We start from the raw sequence: 12,554 nt of genomic DNA on the forward strand, positions 1-12,554 counted from the left end.
TGCAGAAAGGAAGTGTTCAGGTTGTTTCACAAGCCTGGCACAGCAGCATTTTCCCTGCAAAATCCCTGAACTGCAAAAGTCTCCCCCTCCTAAGAGAGAGTAAAGTCCAAGGAGAAACAGGAGTATAACTGGTCCTAAAAGTGCTTTTTGGCCATTTCTCTCTGCAGAGGATCTGAAAACCAAAAGAGCTTAAAATCAAAGCAAGCACCTGCAAGGCAGGATAAAAGGACGTCCAGGGCTATTCTCTCCCACAGGAGGCACCTTCTGGCATCTTCATCCCAGCAGCCTTTTCCTTCCCTGTGTTGCTGTCTTTCTGTGTTTCTAAGCACCTCTGGCAGCAAAGGGCTTTGGGTTTTAGTGGAACTCTGCCTCCCTATGGGGCTTCTGTCAAACCAGGAGCATCCTCAGGGCCACTCACCGCTGTGGCAGCTTCTGCTGTCCCTGCCAGGGTGACTGGCAGTCGGTGCTGGCAGCTGCCAGCTCAGCCAGTAGCAAGGGCAGAGCAGGTAATCAACACAAATTACCCTCTCGAGACTTTGGACAAATGAAATTTGTATACCAGATCAGCAGGACCTTAAGAATATTGCTCCTTTGATAGAAAAGGGAAAATAAGGATGATTGCAGACCTCCTTTCAACAGTGACATACCTGAAGCTTAACTTTAATCTGACATTGAAATATATTCAAATTCAACTAGAGGACAAGAAATTATAAAATAAATTCTTCTTGTCATAAATTATACATAAGCTGTAGCTGTCCTCACAAGACAGTTCCTTGGTATAGAAAACCTTAATTGATGTCTCCTCCATTAAGTAAAATGATCCTGTCATAAAGACATTTATTCTGTTTGCCACTTCTGGGTGCTGAGCAGTTTAACTTTTATGAAGAAAGAGTTCTTAGCTGCTTCTCAAGAAAACTGAGCTGCTTCAGACCCTTTTCCTCCTTCAGAACTCAGAAACAATAAGCAAGAACAGTTAATGATCATTATTAGTGGTCATCCAGGGGAGTGACTGATGTCTTGTCACTGCTTCCTGTTTGTGTCACAGCTGTTCCTGGAGCCACGTCACCTTCCAGGCCAAAAGACACGTCTGGTTATTTTTGTCATCGGGTTTAACAGGGAGCACCTCCCTATGCATTCCAAACATTAATTCCCTTGTCACTCTGAGCCTCAGTGTCTGCTTAGGATGAATTTGCCACGTACAGACCAAGTGAGCACTTTTATAGTTAGGGACATTACCCTATCATAGATAAAAGAGTTTAGCCAATCTTAGGTGCAAGGGAGAAACAGAGGCATCATCAAGAGTAAGAAAGAACTGCACAGACTGCTTCAGATAATGTGCACTCATGTCAGCTCTGCAGGATGTGAGCAGAGCAGTAGTTTGCATATTCTGCAATTGCTTATTAACAGTACATTATGCAAATTAGGCTTCCCTAATCAAATGCTGGAAGTGTGCAGGAAACAGAAATAACCATACAGTTTAGAGTCAATAAATGTATAGGTTCTTAATGCTCTGCCAGCTAATGAAATTTAATTTCAGCATTCCTGACTGCTTCAAAGGCAAAGTGCTCTCAAATGAGTAACTGGACATTAACTCAGAAGCCAGAAGGGTTCCTATGAACATGGAAGTATTTAGCAATAGTTTGTTCCTTTTTCATCTTTACCCAGCTGAAGACAAAAAGAGAATTGCCACAGAAGCGACACCTTATTACTATTCATGCATTATTTAAATAGTGCCTATCTAGATTTCTACCTATGAAAAGGGAGAAATCCACCTGAATATGGTGCATCTTTGTGTAGTGATGACCCTGTTCTTCTTCTGGCTTGGATGGTGAAGCTTTGATTTAGGGCATAAGGTGACTTCTAACACATTTTCCAGCAACTTGCCAATCCTTTCTACCTCAGAAGTGTCACCTGCTCTGCCCAGTTCTTATCTTGCTCACAGCTTTTCACCAAGCATATCCTCACCTGGCTCCTCTTGTGGCATCCTTGGCCATTAAATTACTGTGCAAAGTGATGGTGTGGTGATTTGCCTGATTCCTATATGAGAGAAAACAAAAAGTGGACGGGTATTTCTGAACATCAATAAACCCACCCCCCCACCCCCCCCCCCCCCCAAAAAAAAAAAAAAAAAAAAAGAACCCAGGTGGAGGAATGGGTTTAAAATCTAAAATGTTGCTTTCAGGCCAGACCAGCTGAACGACTGGGAGCTCTCAGAAGGCTGAGGGGGTCTCAGGTCACATCCCAGGTGTGACCAGTTTCAACACACAAAAGACACTGGCTGGGAAAAGCTGAGGGGAAGAGGCAGAGGGTTGGAGGGACCTCTGGAGATCACCCAGTCCAACCCCCTGCCAAGGCAGGGCCACCCAGAGCAGTGACACAGAGCACATCCAGGTGGGTCTGGAATGTCTCCAGAGAGGGAACTCTGTGTCCTCCCTGGGCAGATGTTCCAGAGCTCTGCCACATCCACGTAAAGAAATTCTTCCCCCTGTTGAGTTGAAACTCCTTGTGTTTTATTTCATGGCTATTGCTCCTCATCCTGACTCCGGGCACCACTGAAGAGTCTGGCACTGTTCTAAAAGGAGCCTGTGCAGAAGGCAGGGGAAATGTTGAGAAGAGCTCTAACCTGTGAAATAGTTAATAGAAAAAATAGTTAGCTGCCAATAATAATTAACAGTTGATGGGCAAACTCTGGGTGATGTCCATGTGTTAGAAAAACCAATTAAGAGTTTAAGGCTCGACATACTTTAGTGCCCTCACACCTGGAGAAGGAAGTTAGCAGAGCCTGGGAGGGAAATTTATTGTTGAGAACTGAACAGATTTTATAAACCACTTTATAGAAAGCAGAGATGGGAAAAGGATAATAAAAAGACTGTAAAAGGCAGACTAATTAGCATGAGAAGCGAGAAATCAATAACGAACAGAAGACGGAATGCTAATTAATGAGGGGAACTATGTGAATTGTAAGGCAATGAGCACTAATCTCTTTGCCGAAACGTATAAATAGCTAAGCGCTTTGGTGACTGACACGCATGTTGTGGAGAGCCATCCCCACATTCCTTCAGCGCTGAATCGTTAATGCCGACTTTCTAACAAAGAGGCGGGGGAGTTTATTTTTATTTCCCGCTGTTGGGTTCCCGCTGAGGGGAGGCCCCGCCGGGCCCGCTCGGTTGTCACGGCGACGGCGACGCCGCGGCCATGTCGGACCTGGGCTCTGAGGAGGGCTCCGAGACCGGGGAGGCCGCGCAAGGCATCGGGGTCCGAGGGGGCCCGGGAGGAGAGGACGGGCAGCGGGGGAGGGAAAGGGAACGGGGAAGGGAATATCCCTGGGAATATCCCTGGGAATATCCCTGGGATAGCGCTCAGTGCCCGCCGGGGAGAGTTCCCCAGGGACAGCCCCCCGGACACGGGGGTCTCGGCAGTGCGGCTGTGCCATTGCAGCTTTTACCATGGGGTTGAAACAACGCATCCACGCTCTTCAGCTGTGTGCCGAGAAGCCTCGGGGTGCCGGGGAGTGACTGAAGCCGAGCTGGAGCAGCTTTCCTCAAACACCTGTTTCCCTCTGATGAGGTTGGCTGCTGCCAGGCCCGGTCCTTTAACCATGTTCCCTCCGCGTTTGTCAGGAGTATGACGGCGATCGCAACTCCGAAGGGCAGCGGCATGGATTCGGGAAGGCACTGCTCCCCAATGGCGACACCTACGAAGGGGAATACGAGTGTGGTTTGAGGAATGGACCTGTAAGACACCGGCCCTGGTTGTGGTTCTGCTTCTGCAGTTTTGTTATTTGGGCTCTGTATTGAAACAGGGCTGAGAACTGACGGGTATTTCATCTGTACCAAATGTGTTTCAGGGGACCTACAGGTTTAAAAACGGTGCTCTCTACACCGGGAACTACCTTCAAAACAAAAAGCATGGCAAAGGTGTATTTTTTTATCCAGACGGATCAAAATATGCAGGTAAAGCACTAGACACAATTCCAAAGGTATCTGTAGCCAAAAGGACACATTCCCTCCTCACTCCTCTTCCCCCTACAAATGAAAAGAGAGAGTGAATTGGAGAATGTCTTATTTTAAGAAGATACATTTTCTACAAAATATTTTCCTCTTATTCCCTTTTTAGTAATAGTTCTGAGAAATCTGGGGTTTACTTATGCAGATTTATGTTAGGAGATTTATTAGGTCTGTCGTTAAAAAATAGGCTGCTTATTAGAGCCCTTATTTAGGGATTGGTACACCTGAAGTTTGAAGAAGTTGAAATTCAGAGTTTCCTTGCTTGATGGAGAGTACCTGAAGCAATCAGAATCTATCAGTTTATTTTCAAAGGACAATATTTTCCCCCCATCATTTTTAAGATAGGAAAGAAAAGATGTTCACATTGTAAGGGCTAAAAGCTGAGAGCAAAAAGATCATCACAATCTTGCCTTGCAGAAGCAGATGCACTGAGGTTTTTTGTTTGTTTGTTTGTTTGGTTTTTTTTTTTTTTTTTTTTTTAAATAAGTTTAAGTTTGATTAGAAGAATAATTAAGATACCAACCATCTAGCATCATTCTGAATATATGTGCCCCAATACTGACAAGACAACTTAAGCAAATGAGTCAAATTAAAGTAGCTCCTCTTTAAATTGGTGTGGAAATGTCACATTATCTAATGCAACTGTAATACATTTCCCAATTTAAAGGTAGGACTGGTTTGTTTTGTGTTCATAATGGTAATAGAGAGTGATAATGAAGACAGGTAATTATGGAAAAATTGAAAGGGAGGTCAGGCAGCAGCCTAAATACATGTGGAGAGGAACAGACTGATAAAAAAAGAGCAAGGCGCTCTACTTTAGAGTAAGGAGTGTTGTAAGGAACAATGAGAAATCCCAGCAGTGCAGTAGTTTTCTTTTCCTTCTCTCATACTTGTATGATAACGTTACAAACTGGCCACTGTATCACACAGTGGAATAAACCGGGTCTCACACTGCTTTTATCCTTTTGTCCTTGAAGGAGACTGGGTGCACGACCAGAGACAGGGCTATGGAGAATATCTGTATGCAAATGGAGACACCTATACTGGAGAATGGGCTGACAACAAGAGGTTTGTTTCAGTCTCACAGGGATGTTTCAAGTCACCCCATGGCATTAAAATGCAAACATTATTTTCAGAGCATGTCTGACTGCAGCAAATGAAGTCTAGGGGTGACCTTGGCAATTTAGTCCAACCTGAGTAGTTTCAGCTGCTTAATTAATGCAGTTTTAATACCTTAACTATAAAAACAGCCTAAATTCTTAATACTCACTGGTATAAAACAAAATGTTTATTTTCTTCCTAGGCATGGGCAAGGCACGTATGTCTATAAAGACACGGGATCTAAGTATGTTGGTTGTTGGGTAAATGGAATCCAGGATGGATCAGCTGAACTTATCCACCTAAACCACAGATTTAAGGGCAAGTTTTTCAATGGAAAGGTAAATGTGCAGGAACACTTTCTATTCATCTGAACAGTTAGCATGCAATTGCCTTAATATGACCTATTTCCACTTAAAATAAGCTAGGTTTCTGATCTTTTGTAGTATTTCCTGTACCAGAAGTGTAACACATGAAACTGAATTATTCTGTGGGACACAATGCCAAGTTTCTTTGCAACATTGCTTTCAAACTGTAGTGTTACTGACTACTGTTTGGAATTTGTAGTAAAGGATATTTTACATTTCTGTGCTTAGAATGGATTAACTGTGCAGTTCTCCTGATGTCTTTGTGTTTTTATGCAGCCTTTAGGTCGTGGCAAATTCATCTTTGATATTGGATGTGAGCAGCATGGTGAATACATACAACCGGTGCAGGTAAAATAAATAATGCAAGTTGTAGTGATTATCAGAGGACACAGTAAATCAGATCTATTGTTGAGGAATATGTAAAAAATATATTCCTTACAGACAGTGATGTTAAAGTAGATCTTATGAGTCAAAAAGGGTGGAAACTCGTGCATTCTTGAGAACTAAATGAGGTTTATTATTTTTCTTTTTTTATGTTCCCTACTGTGTAAGCTTTGAAAAGTACAAGGTGGGATTTTGCACTGCTTGCAGACATGAATCCTTCCTGCTTGAAAAGAATCAGGACCTTCCCAAAGCATTTGAAAATGTTCTTCCCAGAACATTTCCAGTCACAGAGGAATATAGGTATATTTGTATGCACATTTAGCCTCTGCTGCATTTTCTTCTGAACACCAGAAAACAATGAGCAATATTTTTTGTATTTCTGAACTGCTTGGTGCTATGCATACAAATGGTAATTTCCAGCAGAGTCATGTTTGGGAAATATGTCCTATTGTTGTTCTGATCATGTTAAGAGCTTAATATCCGTGGTTTCTGATAATTGTAGGGAATGGGTGGGATCAAAGTCTATTTTCCCTTCTCTATGCATGAATGTTTTGAAACATCTCTGATTGATATGGTTCAAAAATAGCCATGGAAGTAAGAAATATATTTTAATATTACTGTTTGATTTCAAGAAACTTTGCCACATTTTAGCTTTGAGTTTGCTGCCTCTGTTGTCTCATACATTAGTTCCCATTACACACTCTTTGAAAACTCTGTGATGCATCAGTCATTCCTGAAGGATAAAATAATAATCATCGAAATCCTGTCAGTTGTGATAGAGATTTGCAAAGCTTGGAGATTGTTTTGCTTTTTTCCAGCTATCAGCAGAAGTTCCTCAAATTTACTATCAGATTCATAGGAGTATTCAGATTAATGTGTGTTTCCTTAGTTCAGTTGGGAATTCTTAGATGAGTTTTTAAAGCAAGGGACAGTGGTGTCACTAAAGTAAGAATAAATTTTGCCCTTTTGCTTCAGTTGAAATAATTACAGAATAAAGCCCATTTAAAAAAAAAAAAAAAAAAGAGAGAGAAGAAATTAGCCGATAATACAGACAATGATCTAATTATTGACTCTTTCATATATCTAATTATTTACTCTTTCATATTTGTAGAAAAAAACATGATTTTTTAAATTTAAAAAATATTTTCACACTTCAAAACCATAAGCTCTGTGCACAACCCTATTGCTTCCTAGATCCTTTCAAATGTCCTCCCTAGGCAAAGACTGAGGCAGAAACAGCTGTTTTTTCAGTCTGTTTCTATGTGAGCATCTACCAGACAGATCATCAGGTGTCAATCAGGTGCCAACAGCCAACTGACTCGATCAGGGTTCAAAGTGTAGTTCTTGTCCAAGATCTGCAGCTGTTGAAGTTCCTCCTCCTCTAAAAATTTTAAGGTCATTGCCATTTTGATCCCAGATAGGGAGGTTTTAGTAGATTAACCCATCGTCTTAGTTACTGTCTGTAGGATGAGGTACTGGATTTCATGAATTCTCTTCTAGGAAAAAGAGGAGGAAGAGGAGGAGGAGCCACCATTACCTCTTGAACAGATATGGAAAGCATCAGAAATTACCCAATTAACACCCTGGTCTCCCTATGATGAGGAGCCACCGGCCTCCAGAGAAGCAGCAGAGGCAGCAGGTGCAGTAGCTGAAGAGGAGAAAAATTCCATCAGTTATATGTTTAAATGTTATTCCTGGAAACTACATGCTTTGGCTATGGTGACCATTATTTTACAGATTTAATATCAAGTGATGTGAGAGGGTTTTTGTGTTTTGTTTTTCCTATGATTTTCCATGTATTGATTGTTTGGAACTTCCAAGGACATTCACAAACTGCACAATATGTATGTATCTGTTTTATTTCACACAGCATGAGATACAACTGTCTTGGGAAGCCTGTGAGTTATTTTACTCTGTGTCATGGCTTATTATACAAACTTGATTATAAACAGAAGATTTTGTGGGATTTCTCATGTGAGCATCTGCAGCCTTCAGTAGGAATTAGGAGCTTTTACATTAAAACAAAGCCTGAATGCAAATTTGTAAAATTGGTTTCCTTTGTTGTTTCTAATTTGTTATATTTCAGTCACTGAGGAGGGTGAGGGTCATGAGCCCTCCAGTGATGTTCTTAACCCAGCAGATGATGCAGAAGGGGAAGGTGAGGAAAGAAGGGAGGAAGAAGTAAACCAAGATCAGGAGGATAAAGGTGAGAAGGGGGGTGTGTGAGAAATGGCTCATTCTTTAATTAGCAGTCAGGTTTTGAAGTTGTTAATGTGAATCAGCTGCAGCCATGCTGCTGCTGGGAGACCATGAGACTCTCTACCTTTCACAAGGACATCAGTCCTCTGGAGAGGTAAACTATGAGAAGTTAAATTCATACACTGCAACAGAACAAATTAAAAGTGACAATTCTCTGCATGTACACTTGACAGCACTTTCAGAGCTGAATTCGTAAGAGATTGCATTTCCAAACTCTTTTTTTTTTTTTTTTAACAAAAATGAGAGAAAGGATGTCAGATCCTGAGAAGTTCAGGGAGTTTTGAACACTTCACTTTTCTCTCCTGAATGCAACTGTGTATTCTTAATTCTATCAATTGTAGTTCAAAAGCAGGCAAAACAAATGTGAAGAAAAAGTTTTAGGTGTTGTTATGCATTCTGGTTCGAATAGTCTCTGGTTGGTTTGTTTCTCCTACAAACCAAGGAGATTGGAAATTCAGGTTTTCTTCCAGGCAGTTCAGAAGTCTGTTTCAAATACACAATTAAAAAAAGTAACAAGGATGCATCCATGTTTGCTCATATTTATCTTAAAAGCCTCCAACCAATTGTGTTCTTTGTATTTATTCTTAAAATTTACAAACTTGCCTATTTGATATTAAAATATCAGATAAAATTATCCATTTGTAATCAGTCCATTTTACAATAAATCCAAGCCAACCACCATCTTTAGGGATTATAAGATCTCTTAAGCCATATGAAAATGCCTGGAGGTACACACCAAACATTTAGGTCACCTCTTGTAATTTTCAGTTTATTTGCTTTTAATTTTCACTTCTGAAGGTGCTCTCCAGTTTCAGGGCAGAACAAGCAGCTGGCTGAGCTGCTGTGTAGGACTGATACCTTACAGGATCCCTGGGTTTGGATCAAATCCAGCAGAAATCTCAGCAGATTATAGCTCTGCTTTGGATTTGGCAAAAGTGCATTGAGCCTGGTTTGTCTCAAAGACCCTTGGACTCAAATAACTGTTTGGACTGAACTTGATTCTAATAAGTTTTCTGGCCCACCACAACAAAGCAGTTCTGGTTTTCCCAGTGGCTTTTCTAGGGTGTTTTTGAGAACAAATGAGCCCAGATATCTGTCAGATATGGCACAGAGGCAGATGCCAATGCCTGGAAACATGGCAAAGTGATAGGTGTTCTCAAAGTTCCCTCCAACTCTTTATTTCAAGAATCAAGGAGTTGGACGATTTTAAACATTTTTCAGCATAGGTCTCCATCCATAATTCATGAGGCAACATATTGTTCCCCTTGTCCTTATGTTTAGCAAGATTAAGTTATAGGAAGAGGAAATTATTTGAAGAAAACATGCATCCTGTGAAGAGCAGATATAACAAAATCTGTTTTCTTTGCAGCCTGGTACTCCCTGCCCCTTTATCATTCTTTTTCCACACAGAAAGCCTCTCTTTCTTGTTCTGCATTCCTTATGATATCATCTAACCAGGAGACATTTTTTGGCTGTTCAGAGTTACACATAGGCTGGCAGGCAGTCAGTGTGGGTGTACTGAGTCTGTCTGCCAGCTGACAAACAATGTAAACAATTTCAGTTCAAGTATTGGCGCTGAAAGGCAGCGGGTGAGGAGGACTGAGGTGGACAGCAGAGTGCTAGAGTTATGTTTAAGATTACTGGGATTACTTTCCAGTGTTTTATAATAAAATGCATCTCTATGCCCTGTCTTTCCTTCTACTCCACAGAAATTACTGATTCAGACGGATGAACCAGAGGAAACAGAGGAATAGGGTACAACTAAAGGAAAAGACCCCAAAAAATGACATTTCAAAGTAGATGATCTAGTGTGGTAAGCCTGCAATACTTTTATTTGTAAAAGGGTATGTTAAGATGCTTTGAATAAACATTACTGTCAGTGTTCTGTCTGGAATGTTTTGTCTTTGGACCTTTTATAATCTCAGAGTTTCACAGCAACTTTCTCTATTCCATGTAGCCAGTAATGAGAATTATTCTGGGTTCATGAAGCCATGGAGCTGGGTCCTCACAACTTAATCTTCTACTACTGGTAGTTGCTGTCTTACTTGAACCCTGCCTCTGGGCACAGAGGCATGGAGGTCTTGCTGGTGAAGGCAAAGGCAGCAAAGGACTTCCAGCTCTCTCCATTTTCCCTGTCACTAGGGCACCATTCCAGGCCTATGTTTTCCTTTGTTACCCTGGTTTTTCTGAGTTTTTTAGCCTTTTGAATTTTCATAAAATGGAGTCAGATCTTTAGTTACTGCACAATATTAAGAGCAGTTTCTACCTTTTTCCCACATATGTAACATAAAAAAATCCTTTGTTTTTCATTCTCTGTCCTTTGTTTGCATATTTCTAATCTGAAAACAATTGTAACTGACAGCTGGTCTAGCCACTTGGCTGAAGGGTGAAAAACCCCAAGAAGCCAATCTTCGGCCAGACCCACAAAGGTATAAAAAGTAAGAAATAAACAAGGAGGTCTCTCTCCGCCCTGGACTCAGCTTTGAGCTGGCACGGAGGAACCTCTCTGCCCTGCGAAATTTCTTGTCTACGTGTGATTGCATTGTGTATCACGGTAATATTCCTTGTTTATTTTGCAGTTGTCATCGCATCTGTAGAAGCTCTTCTTGTTGCCCTAAACCTTCCCTTGCCAATTTGAACTCCAACTGAATTTTTTTATCTTAGCACACTGCTGCAGTTTTTAAATTCTTCCTTTTTAGGCTGGTTTTCCTTCTGTGTTCTGTATACTACGGGTTTGGTTTGGTGTTGTAGCTCAAGATTCTTCTTTACCATGTACCTTCCTTAAGCTGTTTCAAGGACACTCAACTGATGGGGGTGAGGAGATGGCTCTGTAACAAATTCCCAGCACTGTGCCACATCTTCAGAATGATCATCCGTGATCCACAAGCTCTTAGCAAAAATGTTGTCCATATACAGAACAGTTTCATGCATTCAAGCAGCTTCTGCGCCTGGAAGAAAAATTTCCTCCATATTTTACCTTTCTGTCTTTGTTAATGAGCCCTTCATTCATTGGAGGGTTCTGGTTATGTGAGCTGTCCCGCTGTGTTTCAGTCTTCCCGAGGATGTTGCCATTCTGCATCTGAAGCAGTTCCTAGTTCCTCCTTTCTTTTCCCAGTTTTATACATAGACTCTAAGGCAGGCTGCCTTTTGAGTTGTTTTGCCCTCATGATGGGTATGGGTATCTTGCTACCATCACCCTGCTCCATTTACATAGCAACCGTGAACTTAATTCTTTAATGTAAGCAGTTCCTGCCATCCTCCAAGATACCAAGTTTCTCCTCATCAGATTCTCAAACCTGTTGGAAAACACTCTTATTTTGTTGCTCAAAAAGGGAGCCATGATGATGAAAGCCAAAGCAGGAGCACTGTGCTCCTATGGCTACTGAGGTAAAGAGGTGGCAAAAGCTGCAACTTCACCTGCCCTGCTCAGCTTCCCACTGCAAATGTGCTGAGGGTGAGCTGGATCCACTGTCTGTGTCATTGGGGAAGCCATGCAAGAGCCCCAGGGCCTCTCTCAGGAGGAAGCAGCTCCTGGGATGTCTCAGTGCTAGAGTACTACAGAGATGGAGCAGGACAAAGTGAACCCCAACTCCGGTCACCCAGTCCCTTGCCCAGCTGGCCGAACACCAGGCACTTGGTGAAGACAGTGGGTGGCTCAGTCCTGCCCCTGTCAGAGACTGAAGAGGAGAGGGCATTTTTCAATGTGGAGGAAGAGTGGGAATCTGACATGGATCACGAGCTTTCCAAGTGGGGAGATGTTAGGAGGTACCAAGAGGTCTCTGACTGGGAAGAATCTCTTCAGCAGGAGCTCTCCCAAGGAGATGGCAGTAGCTGTGAAGAACTCTCCAGCTGGGATGAGTGCAGCAAGCAGGAGCTGTCCCAGGGAGAAGCCCTTCGCCACCAAGAATTTTCTGACTGGGAAGAATGCATGGAGCAAGGGCTGCGCCAAGGAGAAGTCGGTAGTTCTTCAGAACCATCTGACGGGCAGGACTCTGTTGGCCAAGAGCTTTCCAAAGAGGAAGACTCTGTTGGCCAAGAATTGTCCCAAGTGGTAGCAGTGCAGTCCAGTCAGGAAGATGATGGTGACAAAGAGCTTGCTCAGGACATTTGAGAACACGTGTGCATTCACAGCACCCAGGTCAAGCCCTTGCTGTGGGAGAAGGACGTGGGACAAACTGAGCTTCTTTGAGCTGAGTGAAGAAGAAGACGGGGAGCAAGGACGGGGAGTTTTTGCAGAGGACGGGCTCCCGGTGCCTGTCCCTCGGGAGGCCTGGGTTGAGCACGGGGCAGCTGAGCCGTGCCCCAGGGGCCGCTCTGGGCCTCGCCTCCCCGCCTGGCAGCCCAGGGCCTCCTCAGAGCACCGCGGCTCCTCCGCCTTCGAGGAGCAGGGGACGGGGCAGGGCCACAGAGCCCGGTGCCTGCCCCGCTCGGCTGCTGC

General features: G+C 42.8%; 1 protein-coding gene across 1 annotated transcript; it reads left to right on the top strand.

The window, feature by feature from the left end:
* The first annotated feature begins 3,132 nt into the window (after positions 1–3,132).
* RSPH1 (radial spoke head component 1) lies at positions 3,133–10,031 on the top strand. The gene is made up of 9 exons (XM_040056095.2): positions 3,133–3,255; positions 3,621–3,734; positions 3,848–3,953; positions 4,985–5,075; positions 5,311–5,446; positions 5,750–5,821; positions 7,358–7,496; positions 7,944–8,063; positions 9,826–10,031. The coding sequence occupies exons 1-9, from the start codon at positions 3,196–3,198 to the stop codon at positions 9,846–9,848; spliced, it is 861 nt and encodes a 286-aa protein (XP_039912029.1). The 5' UTR covers positions 3,133–3,195; the 3' UTR covers positions 9,849–10,031.
* The last annotated feature ends 2,523 nt before the right edge of the window (positions 10,032–12,554 follow it).

Source organism: Hirundo rustica, chromosome 2 (assembly GCF_015227805.2).
Source record: "Hirundo rustica isolate bHirRus1 chromosome 2, bHirRus1.pri.v3, whole genome shotgun sequence".
NCBI classification, from domain to species: domain Eukaryota; kingdom Metazoa; phylum Chordata; class Aves; order Passeriformes; family Hirundinidae; genus Hirundo; species Hirundo rustica.

Bases quoted from the DNA above. Each gene is read 5' to 3' on its own strand.
- RSPH1 (XM_040056095.2), top strand. From the start codon at position 3,196: ATGTCGGACCTGGGCTCTGAGGAGGGCTCCGAGACCGGGGAGGCCGCG. The intron at 5,076-5,310 runs GTTTGTTTCAGT...TTTTCTTCCTAG, and splicing joins GAATGGGCTGACAACAAGAG to GCATGGGCAAGGCACGTATG. The intron at 5,447-5,749 runs GTAAATGTGCAG...GTTTTTATGCAG, and splicing joins GCAAGTTTTTCAATGGAAAG to CCTTTAGGTCGTGGCAAATT.